The following is a 12,767-nucleotide window of genomic DNA, read 5'->3' as shown; positions in this document are numbered from 1 at the left end:
TCTAGTAAAAAAAAAAAAAAAAAAAAAAAAAAAGGTTACCTTGCGAAGCGTAGCGCAGCGCCTGACGTGTGGCAGGAACTCAGAGTAAATGGTAGTTACTCAGATTACTATATACAGAGGTGGCACAGCAAGACGAGATCCAGCGCACCTTCTGGGTCAAACCACTTGGGCCCCTGCTCCCCAGTCCCCAGGGCTGATGTGCTGGAATTAGACAGGATTAAAGGCTTACTGGAGCTGGAAGCCGCACCCCAACTCCCGAGTTTAGCCCCAGACCTTCTGTCCACCTGCTGAGAAGGACGAGGGAGGAAGGCAGCCACACAGCAGTGCCGTGGCCTCACGCATAGTCTAGGGAGCTTTTGTGCAGCTCTCCTGCCGGATCTCCATGACGAGAGAATGGGCCCTGATCTTGTCCACGCTGTTCTGTGGTCTGGCCGGCCCCACGCACTTGTTCCAGCCAAGCCTGGTGCTGGACATGGCCAAGGTCCTCCTGGATAACTACTGCTTCCCGGAGAACCTGATGGGGATGCAGGAAGCCATCGAGCAGGCCATCAAGAGCCGGGAGATACTCGCCATCTCAGACCCGCAGACTCTCGCCCATGTGCTGACCACTGGGGTGCAGAGCTCCTTGAATGACCCTCGCCTGGTCATCTCTTATGAGCCCAGCACCCTCCAGGCTCCCCGGCAAGCTTCAGCCCTCACCAACCTCACCCAAGAGGAACTGCTTGCCCGCTTGCAGAAGGGCATCCGCCACGAGGTTCTGGAAGGCAACGTGGGATACTTGCGTGTGGACGACATCCCAGGCCAGGAGGTGGTGAGCAGGCTGGGGAGCTTCCTGGTGGCCAGCGTCTGGAGGAAGCTCATGGGCACCTCTGCCTTGGTCCTGGACCTCCGACACTGCACTGGGGGCCACATTTCTGGTATCTCCTACTTCATCTCCTACCTGCACCCAGGGAACACAGTCCTGCACGTGGATACCATCTACGACCGCCCCTCCAATACAACCACTGAGATCTGGACCCTGCCCCAGGTCCTGGGAGAAAGGTACAGTGCGGACAAGGATGTGGTGGTCCTCACCAGCGGCCACACGGGGGGTGTGGCTGAGGACATCACTTACATCCTCAAACAGATGCGCAGAGCCATTGTGGTGGGCGAGCGGACTGTGGGGGGTGCCCTTGACCTCCAGAAGCTAAGGATAGGCCAGTCCGACTTCTTCCTCACTGTGCCGGTGTCCAGGTCTCTAGGGCCCTTGGGAGGGGGCAGCCAGACCTGGGAGGGCAGCGGGGTACTGCCCTGTGTGGGGACACCAGCGGAGCAGGCCCTAGAGAAAGCCCTGGCCATCCTCACTTTGCGTCGGGCCCTGCCTGGAGTGGTGCGGCGCCTGCAGGGGGCCCTCCAGGCCTACTACACACTGGTGGACCGTGTGCCCGCTCTGCTGCACCACCTGGCCAATATGGACTTCTCTGCGGTGGTCTCTGAGGAAGACCTGGTCGCGAAGCTCAACGCAGGTCTGCAGACTGCGTCCGAGGACCCCAGGCTCCTGGTGCGGGCGGTCAGGCCCAAGGAAACTTCTGGGCCGGAAGTTGGAGAGGACGACCCTCCGGTGGTGGTCCCCACGGTGCCCGACAATGAGGCTGCCCGGCGAGCCCTAGTGGGCGCTATGTTCCAGGTGTCCGTGCTGCCCGGCAACGTGGGCTACCTCCGCTTTGACAGCTTTGCCAACGCCTCGGTGCTGGAGGCGCTGAGCCCCTACATCATGAGTCAGGTGTGGGGGCCCCTGCAGGACACGGAGCACCTCATCATGGACCTGCGCCAGAACCCCGGGGGGCCATCCTCGGCTGTGCCCCTGCTGCTCTCTTACTTCCAGGGTCCTGACGCCGGCTCCGTGCGCCTCTTCACCACGTACGACCGCCGCACCAACGTCACGCAGGAGCACTTCAGCCGCATGGAGCTGCTAGGCCAGCGCTACCCGACCCAGCGCGGCGTGTACCTGCTCACCAGCCACCGCACAGCCACCGCGGCGGAGGAGTTGGCCTTCCTCATGCAGTCGCTGGGCTGGGCCACGCTGGTGGGTGAGATCACCGCGGGCAGCCTGCTGCACACCCGCACGGTACCCTTGCTGGAAACGCCCGAGGGGGACCTGGTGCTCACGGTGCCCGTTCTCACCTTCATTGACAACCATGGCGAATGCTGGCTGGGGGGCGGTGTGGTGCCTGATGCCATCGTGCTGGCCGAAGAGGCCCTGGACAGGGCCCAAGAGGTGCTAGAGTTCCACCGCAGCCTGGAGGCTTTGGTGGAGGGCACGGGGCACCTGGTGGAGGCGCACTACGCCCGGCCAGAGGTCGTGGGGCAGACCAGCGCCCTGCTGCGGGCCAAGCTGGCCCAGGGGGCATACCGAACTGCTGTGGACCTGGAGTCGCTGGCCTCCCAGCTCACCGCCGACCTGCAGGAGATGTCTGGGGATCACCGCCTGCTGGTGTTCCACAGCCCCGGTGAGATGGTGGCCGAGGAGGTGCCCCCACCACCTCCTGCCGTCCCCTCCCCAGAGGAGGTATCCTACCTCATCGAAGCCCTGTTTAAGACAGAGGTGCTGCCCGGCCGCCTGGGTTACCTGCGCTTCGACGCCATGGCTGAGCTGGAGACAGTGAAGGCCATCGGGCCACAGCTGGTGCAGCTGGTGTGGCAAAGGCTGGTAGACACGGCAGCGCTGGTCGTCGACCTGCGGTACAACCCCGGGAGCTACTCCACCGCAGTGCCGCTGCTCTGCTCTTATTTCTTCGAGGCAGAGCCCCGCCAGCACCTCTACTCTGTCTTTGACAGGGCCACCTCAAGGGTCACGGAAGTGTGGACCCTGCCACAGGTGGCCGGTCAGCGCTACGGCCCCCACAAGGACCTCTACATCCTGATGAGCCACATCAGCGGGTCAGCCGCTGAGGCCTTTGCTCACACCATGCAGGACCTGCAGCGAGCCACGGTCATTGGGGAGCCCACTGCTGGAGGAGCACTCTCCGTGGGCATCTACCAGGTGGGCAGCAGCCCTTTGTATGCCTCCATGCCCACGCAGATGGCCCTGAGTGCCAGCACAGGTGAGGCCTGGGACCTGGCTGGGGTGGAGCCAGACATCACTGTGCCCATGAGCGAGGCCCTCTCCACAGCCCGGGACATAGTGGCCCTGCGTGCCAAGGTGCCCACGGTGCTGCAGACCACTGGGAAGCTGGTGGCCGATAACTATGCCTCCCCAGAACTGGGGGCCAAGATGGCTGCCAAGCTGAGCCGTCTGCAGGGCCGCTACTCCAGGGTGACCTCAGAAGGGGCCCTGGCTGAGATGCTGGGTGCCGACCTGCAGATGCTGTCTGGAGACCCACACCTGAAGACAGCCCACATCCCCGAGGATGCCAAGGACCGCATTCCCGGGATCGTGCCCATGCAGGTGAGATACGAGGGGCACTTAGCCTAGGACTCTGGGCATGGTGCAAGACAAAGGCCTCCAGACTTGTTTCTGGGTTTAAGGGCTCACCAGTCACACCTTTTCCTTCCTCTCCTCGCGTCATCCCTTCCCCTTCTCGCATCCATGAGGTCCCTGAGCAGCTCTGTAGAACACTGGTACCCACAGGAGCTCAGTGTGAAAAGCCCTCGTAGAGAAGGAGTTTCACTCTTAGCGGGGCAGAAGGCAAGTGTTTGCAGCACTTCTTATAGTCAGTGGTAAGGTAAAGGTCAGGTCACGAGAAGTCACAACAGTTTCCTCCTCTAGCAACACGGGGCTTGTGTTTGTTCTCACCACCTGCCCGCCTCGGGAGGTTGCAATTTGTGGGAAGGAGTTGAGGGGGTAGAGAGAGAAGCAGACAGAAGTCTTGGCCTCACAGTTGCCTCAGAGTTGAAGCATGGAGCTGGGACATGAGCTGGGGCATGGTCAGGGGTGCCAACGCACAGTCCCAAGAACCACAGCCATGAGGAGGCCCCAACTGTCTTCTCCTCCCCTCCCACCACGCATGTCATTGGGGTTTCCCTATATCTGGAAGGAGCTCGCTCAGTGGGTGTGCACTCTGAACCGAGGGCCAGCTGGATGGGAAATTTGAAGCAAGGCTATTGTGATCAGTTTATTTGAAGCCAGTAAGGATGTCTGGGGAAACATTGGAAAGTTGTTTCAATCAAGGTTGAGGATTTCCGCTGCCGGGTGGTTGAGGGAAAAGTTCTCCAGACCCTTGGCCCAGATGAACCAAGGGTTCCCCAAACGCTCCTGTCAGCTAGGAGCTTCATCGAAAGGCAGCATTTGCAATATCTCTCCACCTGGTTTATCATCCATCATTTCACTGCATTGTCTTGAGTAGGCAGGGCAGAATTTGTCTCGGGTTCCCTGGAAAGCAGGTCTTGGATGCAGGCAGTTTGTGGGGGAGGCAGTCTCTGAAGCAGGAGGGAGCAAAGAGAGTGGGAAGGAGGGAACCGGGCAGGGGGACAGGTGGGTGCATTATTGAGGCTGTTGCTTCTGAAGATTCCAGTGGGATCCTAACGAGTGTGGGGAAGACCTCCGGGGCTGTCCATCTGCAGATAAGACCTGCAGCTCCTGTCCTTCATCCCCCTGCCAATGTGAACTCTCTCAGACTCTGAAGCAGCTTGGAGAAGGTCTTGAAGGAGAGGGTGGCAAGACGTGGAGTATGCCAGAGGCAGGCCCCTGTAGCCAAGGCCGGCGGCAGCCAGAGTCAGAGGAGAGCTAAGGGCACCAGAAGCAACTACTGCAGCATCGCCATTCCCGTTTTACAAAAAAGTGAATGGAACCCCAGAGGGGGTGCAGAGGAGAGAGGTCAATGGTCGAAGAGCTTGAGACTGAGGGCAGAGGAGGCCTGGGAGGCCAGGCGTCCCAGTTAATAGCAGTGTCCCTGTACACTGCTTGCTCTCATTCCAGCCCACAGAGCCTGTGCCCTTCTAGCAGTCCTGCAGAAAGAAGAGGAGGCACAAGGCAGGTTGGGGGAGCCTTGTATGTGCCAGCACTGTGCTAGGCTCACAGGCCCACCAGATTCCAAATTGAGGACTCACCCCTTTCCAATAGAGCCAGGGTTCATGGTTTAGAGTCACATGTGGATTCAGCTTCTATACCAGCTTCTACACTGGCTGTGTGACCTTGGGCAAGTTACTTAATCACTCTGTGTTTCAGTTTCCTCATTGAAAGGATAGGGATGCTACAGGGTGCCCTGAGGGTGATGGTAAGGGCTCCAATATGCTCAGCCAAACCCCTACTAAACTACTAAAGACTCAGAGGCCCAGGAGCTAGCTAATGTCTTCCTCCCTTCCCCAGGGAAGGAGAGGAAGTTGAATTCAGAGTCATCAAGGTAGTGTCTTGTGAGGTCTGGGTGGGAGGAGGAGTCAGAGTGGAGACCATGACACCTGGGCCTTGCAGCTCTGAACAAAATGGCCCCTGGAGTAGGGTTGGCACACAGAGTGTTCTCTGTAAGGAGTCTGCCAACCACATCCTACCAAACTCGGGTCCACATCCCAGGCCCATGACCCACATAATGTCCTAGATTCTCCACTGGAAAAAGTCTTGACACCTACTGCCTCTTTCAGAAGTGTTAGTCCCCTCCCGGCCCTCCGTGTCATTCATGTATAAAGGAAAACTCCAGTGCCCACTTCCCCGAGTTGTAAAACCTGCTCCTTCGCTGACACCACCCTACCCTCCCCACCGATCTTTCAGATCCCTTCCCCTGAAGTCTTTGAGGACTTGATCAAGTTCTCCTTTCATACTAATGTGTTTGAGGACAACCTTGGCTACCTGAGGTTTGACATGTTTGGAGACTGTGAGCTGCTCACCCAGGTGTCAGAGCTGCTGGTGGAGCATGTCTGGAAGAAGATTGTGCACACGGACGCCATGATTATTGACATGAGGTCAGTGGTCCAGGGAGGGGGAGGTGTGGGCAGAGGTCTCTGACCCTGGGGGTCCTGGCTTCATTGGCTGCAGAGAGCCCCAGCAATGGTGGTCTTTTTAAGCTTCTCAGATGACCCCAATGTTAATTCCAGGCTGAGAGTCACTGGGCTACCCCTTGACTCCCAGGCTTGCCTGGTCATAGGATTCAGTGGAGAGAGAGGGACAAAGGAAGACATTGAGAACAGATTCTCAGGCCCCAATGTCATCCTACTGAAACCAGAGCACCAGGGGTGAGGGCTCCTCATCTGTGTACTTGAAAGACATCATCCCAGGTGATTCTGATGATCAATGATGTTTGGGACATCTAGGCCACCACCTGCAGCTGTGCCTCTCATGTCATACAAAATCAGCCTATGACCACTTCCATCATGAGAATTACAAAGCCAGAGTCCCGTATGTCAGTTGGCTAATTGAATTTAAGTAAATTTTTAAAGAAAGAAAGAAGAAAGAGGCAAATCAGGGTTCCCCTCTTTCTGCCTGCCTCTCTGCCTACTTGTGATTTCTCTCTGTCAAATAAATAAATAAAATAAAATAAAAAAAAGAAAGAAAGCCAGAGTCCCAGAGAGAATTTTCAAATTAGCCACTATTCTTGCAAAAAGAATTTTTTGCATCACAAAATGACTGTTAGAGGGATGCTTTCACCTAGGGACCTCTCTCCTAGAGCAGGTGGGAGAACACAGTCCGGGCCTACAGGGACCAGGCCCAGGCTTCCATGATTGCCCTGGGCACCCTCTGTGGACACAGGGCAAGGCAGACTGTTCCCCCACTCCCCCACCCCACTGAGCCAAAACCTCCACCACCAGCTGCATGAGGGAAGCTGCCAGAATTGATGGAGTCATGACCTGCAGCTCAGCCATGGCTCTTGGTCATCACTAGGGGGTCCGGATCTCAGAGGCTTTTTCTCCCTGGAAGAGGAAACACCTCCCGGGACTCGTGTGTGTGTTTGTGTGTGTGTGTGTGTGTGTGTGTGTGTTGTGTGTGTGTGTCTATGTCCAGAACTTGTGCTCGAGTGCTTCTGTAGTACTCCTGAAGATTTTATCCTTCAAACATATATTGAACATGCAGATGCTGCTCAGGCTAAGTCCCTTTCTGCTGAACTGTGAGGCCACATTTGTAAAAGGAAGTGGCCCAGCCTACAGGTGTGCTTTGCTTAAAGACCCTTCCACCCAGAGATTGGGGGAGGTTCAGATGCTGAGGTCACAGACCCTAAACCCTGTCCTAAGCCCTGTCAGGCCATCCTAGACCATCAACCAGAAGAGACTCCTCATATATTACCAGCCCACATTTCTTGTTCACAAATAAGAAGACAGAGGCCCAAGTAGTTCACCCTGTGCATGTCCTAGGATAGGCACAGGCTCTACCCTCCCCCACCCCATCGCCCCACCCAATATAGTTCCACAGTTCTGAGCACTCCGCTACACTAAGTGCCCCATGAGGACACAACAACAAAAAAGTCCAGTGGGTTTTGTGGAATTATGGAGAATACAGCTAGGGAAGGCTGCATCCTCACAGGCATCAAGGGTGCAGGAGAGCCGTCCGTAATCAGTAAGTGGGGAAAATTTATCAAAAATTTCACAACTCCATGACTTGTCAGAGGCTTTAATATAATTTCTACAGTATATACCACATAATGTATTAATATTTTATCAGAAGGGGTAGTTATGGCATTCAATATTTTCTATACAAATTTGACCACAAAGTCTCCTTATTCTTAAGACTTATATGCTGGGAAATACCAACCAAGGAATTCTGCAGGAGGAAGATGGGGCACTAGGATGGGGCACTGAGGCTGCCTGGTATTAGTGTCCTCCTCAAGGCAGAGATCCCAGGCTCTTCAGAGGGGAACTGAGGACCTCCCTGTGAACTCCTCCCTAGTGGTTCCTCCTTCCCTTCCCTCAGATTCAACATTGGCGGCCCCACTTCTTCCATCTCTGCCCTGTGCTCCTACTTCTTCGATGAAGGCCCTCCAATTCTGTTGGACAAAATCTACAGCCGGCCCAATGACTCTGTCAGTGAGCTCTGGACCCACTCCCGGCTCGCAGGTATGTGTAGAAGATTTCCTTTTCCTGTTCTCACTCCAGAAGCTTCTGGAAAATCAGGGAAAGGAAAGATAGATTGAGTTCAAGGAAAAGTAATAGTAAATGGGAATATAAAGCCCCTGCCCTATGCTGTGCACTTTTACAATGATCCTTAATCCCTGCAAAATGCTAGCATTATATTTAATTTCTAGAGGAGAAAAAATGAGTCTTAACTGAGTTGAGTATCTCATCCAACATCACCCAGCTAGTAAGTGAAAGAGCCAGAATTTGAACACTGGTTTGTCTAAAACCAAAATGCCCTCCACTCTCACCACTACAAGCATCAGACTACAAAACAAATCCCAAACTAGAAAGATCCCCCTGCCCATCGCCAAACCCTAGATGGTGTCTAGCGCCCACCCATCCTGCCTGAGCTCCCAGCAGAAGCTCGGAATACTTGCTTGAAGAAAGTTTGTGACTCTGGGCCCAGAGCAGTGGCCAGAGGAGCAAGTGCGGGCCCAGGGGTCTCACAGCTCCATTGTGGGTGACAGGCTTACTCTGACTCCCTTGCTCAGCATGACAAACCAAGGAACTTATACTCCTATCCAACAAGGGGCTGGGGGACCAACGGTGGGGGATGCATATTACCAGAAAATCACCCCACAATTCTCACTGGTACGCCTTATCAAACGAGGATTTAAGGGGAGCTGCAACACATACGTTCAAAAATACTGTAAAATGTAAATAAAAATTAGAACCAGGTGAATTGTAAATTCAAATAGACATTCAAAACCGAGAGGTACAAATGACTCCAATCTGCAGATCAGGAGGCCCTAGAATTGTGGAGTCTAACCTGGGATCTGTACACCACACTGAGCATGGAAACAGGGCTCATATGAACTGAGATGCGGAAAGTGGAAAGTGTACACCAGATTCGGAAGACTTTTTATGGAAAAATAAGGATGTAAAATATCTCAATAATTTTTGTGGATTACATTTTTGAGCTCTACTGAGTTAAATGAAACATTATTAGGATTCATTTCGTCTGTATCTTTTCACTTGTTTAAAGTGACTCCTAGAAAACTTAGAGTGACATCTAAGGCTCACATTTTGGCTTGTGTCGCATTTCTATCAGATATCGCTGTCCTAGAGATTGTTGCCCTGAATTTTCACATTTGGCTCTTCCTGGATTCTGGAGTAAAAAGTGAGACTGGTCAGGTTAGGCATTCTCATTATTCATGAAGAGGAAGCACCTCGTTTTCTGGGGCACACGTTCTCATCTCCATTTTACAGATGCAGAGCTGGGGCTCAGGGAGGAGTGATTTGCACGTGGACACGAGGTCACAGAACTAAATTCCAGGCCTTCCTCTCCGCTGGTCCAGACAGCATGGAGAAGGCAGGTGCCCCGGGGTACTGACTAGTACTCGCCATCTTGAAGGACCTTCTATTTTCCAGGTGAACGCTACGGCTCCAAGAAGAACGTGGCCATTCTGACCAGCGCCCTGACAGCCGGCGCCGCAGAGGAGTTTACCTACATCATGAAGAGGCTGGGCCGGGCACTCATCATTGGGGAGGTGACCAGTGGTGGCTGCCAACCACCTCAAACCTACCACGTAGACGACACCCATCTCTACATCACCATCCCCACGGCCCGCTCAGTGGGGGCTGCGGATGGCAGCTCCTGGGAAGGGGTGGGCGTGGTGCCCCATGTGGCTGTTCCTGCTGAGGCAGCCCTCACCAGAGCCAAGGAGATGCTCCAGCACACTCTGCTGAGGGCTAGGCGGAGCCCCGGGGTGGGCGGGACTTCCAGGCCACAGACAAAGGGCGCTCCAGCTCGGGGTCCTGCCTGAGGCTCCGAAGGGCAGCAAAGGGGGCTGCTGAACTCTGGTAGAGTCAGAGCTGGAGGCACCCTTGGAGTTCATCCAGTGGTCTCTTCACCACTGCCAACATCTCTGTTTGGGCCTCTAGGGACAGGGACCTCACCCCTCAGAGGCAGCCCCCTCCATAGTAGTTATTTTGGGGAGGTGAGGCCAGGGGCACCTGCATCCTTGCTTCTTAATGGCCAACCCCTGGTCCAGAGCAGCTCCAACCAATAGAGTTACAACGAGAGTCGCAGGTACGAGCACATGCGCCATTCATCATTTTCTAGTAGTAAAAAGAAACAGGTGATACTTATTTTCATAGTGTAATTTATTTAAGCAACTATATCCACAGTAGTGTCATCTCCTCAGGATAAACATCATGAATGAGATGTTTTGCAGGGAGACTTTGAAAGTTGGTATGTAGTCTGCACTCACTGGGTATTCCCTTCCTCACACACATACACCCAGTCCTCGGAGGCTGCCTCCAGCTGGGGGATCCCCTGTGAGACAGCACAGGCCCACAGGCCAGGGACCACCCCCACTTCCCCAGCACATTGTCCCCCTCTCTTCTCCCTGCATCTGTACCTTCCCCGTGCTCTAGGATTGTTTCTGTCACCATCATGCTTCTCCAGAGCCATGACCTCCTACTCACCCCAGCTCCTACTGCCCCCCACTTAGCACAGCACCTGATGCCCAAAAAACACACATGAGTATCTGGCAGCAAGTCTATTTTCCTCCAGATGTCAGTCCTTAGACACTTGAAGACAGGTCCAGTTTCACTTAGAATCCTCCCAGCCCAATTCTATATGGCAAGTCTCTCATCCGTTCAGGTGTTCCTCCCATGGCCTTGTTCTCCAGCTTCTGCCAGGGACCAAAAAGTGAGCTCTAGTGCCATGCATAGTTACAACTTGAGGGGAGAGGGTGCCCTTCTTGGCCTCGTGCAGTCTATCACTGTGCTGACTCCAGCAACCAAATGCACTCCTAACAGGAAGAGAAGCTGGCAGCCCTCAAGACCTCTTCCAAGGCCAAGCAAGCCCCAGAAGGAGATGGGAAGCTTGGGGGTAACCTGGAGGAATGAGGCCCCTGGCTAGCCCTGGGATCCAAGCAATCTTACTCTGCTGGGAATCACCAGGGACCCTAAAGTAAGACACTTCTGCTACCTGCCCAAAGTCATGGTAGGGATGAAGCTGGAATAGTGGGGACATCCACAGCCCCCAGTTAGTGCTCTCAGAGTCTGGGATCCAAGATGTCTAATGAGGATAAAGTCCTCATGTCATCTGGGCTTGCTGTCTGGTGAGTCCATCCTGGGGCTGCCATGGGTGACGTCCCCCAGGGCACTGAGCTGATTTCACTACTCAACCCTGATTTCACAGCCCCCTCTCCAGGTCCCAGAGAGCTGTGGAATCTGAGCACACCCGTGGGTCACCACCAATATCTAGGGACATGGTCACCTGGAAAACCTTGAACCAACCCTGTCTAAATAGGAAAGCTCTGTTGGAAGGCACTCCAGTTCCTCTTCCTTCTGCTAAATTCAAATAAGGTTAAGTGCATGATTGAACATTAGTGGGAGCATGGATACAGGGATCTCACCCTTTTCTTCGTTAGACCTATTAATAATATCCGAGCAGATGTGTGACACCCCTACATGCTTATATTCTAGGGGTTCTCTCTCCTCCCTCCTCCTTCCCACCCCTCCCCACACATAGCTATCTGAGGACCACCTAAATCAAACAATGGTTCCTCTGGGTGGTAGAATCAGGGGTAATATTTTAATGTGTATGTCTTTATACTTTTCTTTTTTTCTTAAATCCTTATAATTAAGCATAGATCATAATTTTCAAATGTAGCAGTCATTATTCCAAAAATGAAATAAATAAAACAAATTACATCTTGAGTCACTAATCAGGCCTTAGTGATCGCTAGTAATTACGTATTTTTTTCCATGGGTTTTCTTATGACATCATTTGGATGTCCTTGATTTACACAACTGACATTTATTGACAGTTGATTTTGTTTAAGGTGTCAGGCTAGGTGCTGGGGGTCTGCCAACGGCACACATCTCCATGGGTCTTAAAGAGGGGAAGGGATGGGGTAGCTCTTAGGGTAGATGACATAAATATTTCTCTTCCAAGCTTCACAGTGCATGGACAACCATTTCTTTTAATGGAACACATCACAAATTTGCATGTCATCCTTGCACAGGGGCCATGTTAATCTCTGTATCCTTGTGATTTGTGTGTATGTGCTGTTGAAGCGAGCACTGGACAACCATTCTTACCATTTCAGCAGGAGTCAGCTGACACTCAGTTAAGCTCAGTAATTCACAGGAGGTCACATGGGTAGCACAATGGACACGTGTCCTCCTTTAGGCCACCCAACATATGCACCCCCTTTAAATGTTCAGAGAATCGTTCCCCATATGAACCGGTGGGAAACAGACTCACTAATAGCAGTGAGGTGTTTGGGAGCCCAGGTTCAAGACAGAAACTGTCTTGAACCTGTCCTGGGGGAAAGGCCAGGCCAGCCACTTCCTAGCTGTGTAAGCCTGGCCAACTTGCTTCATTTCTCTGGGCCTCGGTTTTCCCATCTGTACAATGAGAGGCGTAATAGCACCTTTGGGGCTATGAAGATGAAATGAACCAATCCAGGGTCCAGCCAATGCCATCTAACACCACTTCCCCACCATTAAGCTGGACACAGCAGAAGTTCACTTTCCCAGCTCCCTGGCCAGTAGGGTATAGGTACAAGGTCTTTCCTGGGCCAATCAGAGAGGTTTCTATGTAGAATATTCCATCAGTGTAAGCAAGTTGAATGTTTAAGCAAGGGAGAGCTGGGCAGCAGCTGTGGCCAGATGCCCAGTGTGCAGGGCAGCGGAGTTATATCCCCACTCAGCAGGAATGAGAGAAACGTTTTCCAGAAGCAGTCCCCTGCCTGACCATGGCTGAGGTCCTGCTGAGTAATTCATTTTTCCTG

General features: G+C 53.4%; 1 protein-coding gene and 1 non-coding gene across 2 annotated transcripts; one reads left to right on the top strand and one right to left on the bottom strand.

Moving 5' to 3' along the window:
* Positions 1-382: 382 nt before the first annotated feature.
* On the top strand, positions 383-10,872 carry RBP3 (retinol binding protein 3). Its single transcript, XM_059397691.1, has 5 exons — positions 383-3,427; positions 5,684-5,874; positions 7,814-7,956; positions 9,388-9,725; positions 10,783-10,872. The coding sequence occupies exons 1-5, from the start codon at positions 383-385 to the stop codon at positions 10,870-10,872; spliced, it is 3,807 nt and encodes a 1,268-aa protein (XP_059253674.1).
* Positions 10,873-11,951: 1,079 nt separating this feature from the next.
* Positions 11,952-12,055, bottom strand: LOC132017041 (U6 spliceosomal RNA). The gene has a single exon (XR_009404125.1). It is a non-coding gene; the product is annotated as a U6 spliceosomal RNA (small nuclear RNA).
* Between the last annotated feature and the right edge of the window lie 712 nt (positions 12,056-12,767).

This window comes from Mustela nigripes, chromosome 4, assembly GCF_022355385.1.
Source record: "Mustela nigripes isolate SB6536 chromosome 4, MUSNIG.SB6536, whole genome shotgun sequence".
In the NCBI taxonomy this organism is placed as follows: Eukaryota; Metazoa; Chordata; class Mammalia; order Carnivora; family Mustelidae; genus Mustela; species Mustela nigripes.
The sequence above is the reverse complement of the archived record's forward strand: the minus strand, read 5'-3'. Positions and strand labels throughout refer to the sequence as shown.

Excerpts from the sequence above, each read along its gene's own strand:
- RBP3 (XM_059397691.1), top strand. The coding sequence starts at position 383 with ATGACGAGAGAATGGGCCCTGATCTTGTCCACGCTGTTCTGTGGTCTG. Across the intron at positions 5,875-7,813 it reads GCCATGATTATTGACATGAG|ATTCAACATTGGCGGCCCCA; the intron begins GTCAGTGGTCCA and ends CCCTTCCCTCAG. Across the intron at positions 9,726-10,782 it reads GGGCTAGGCGGAGCCCCGGG|GAAGAGAAGCTGGCAGCCCT; the intron begins GTGGGCGGGACT and ends CACTCCTAACAG.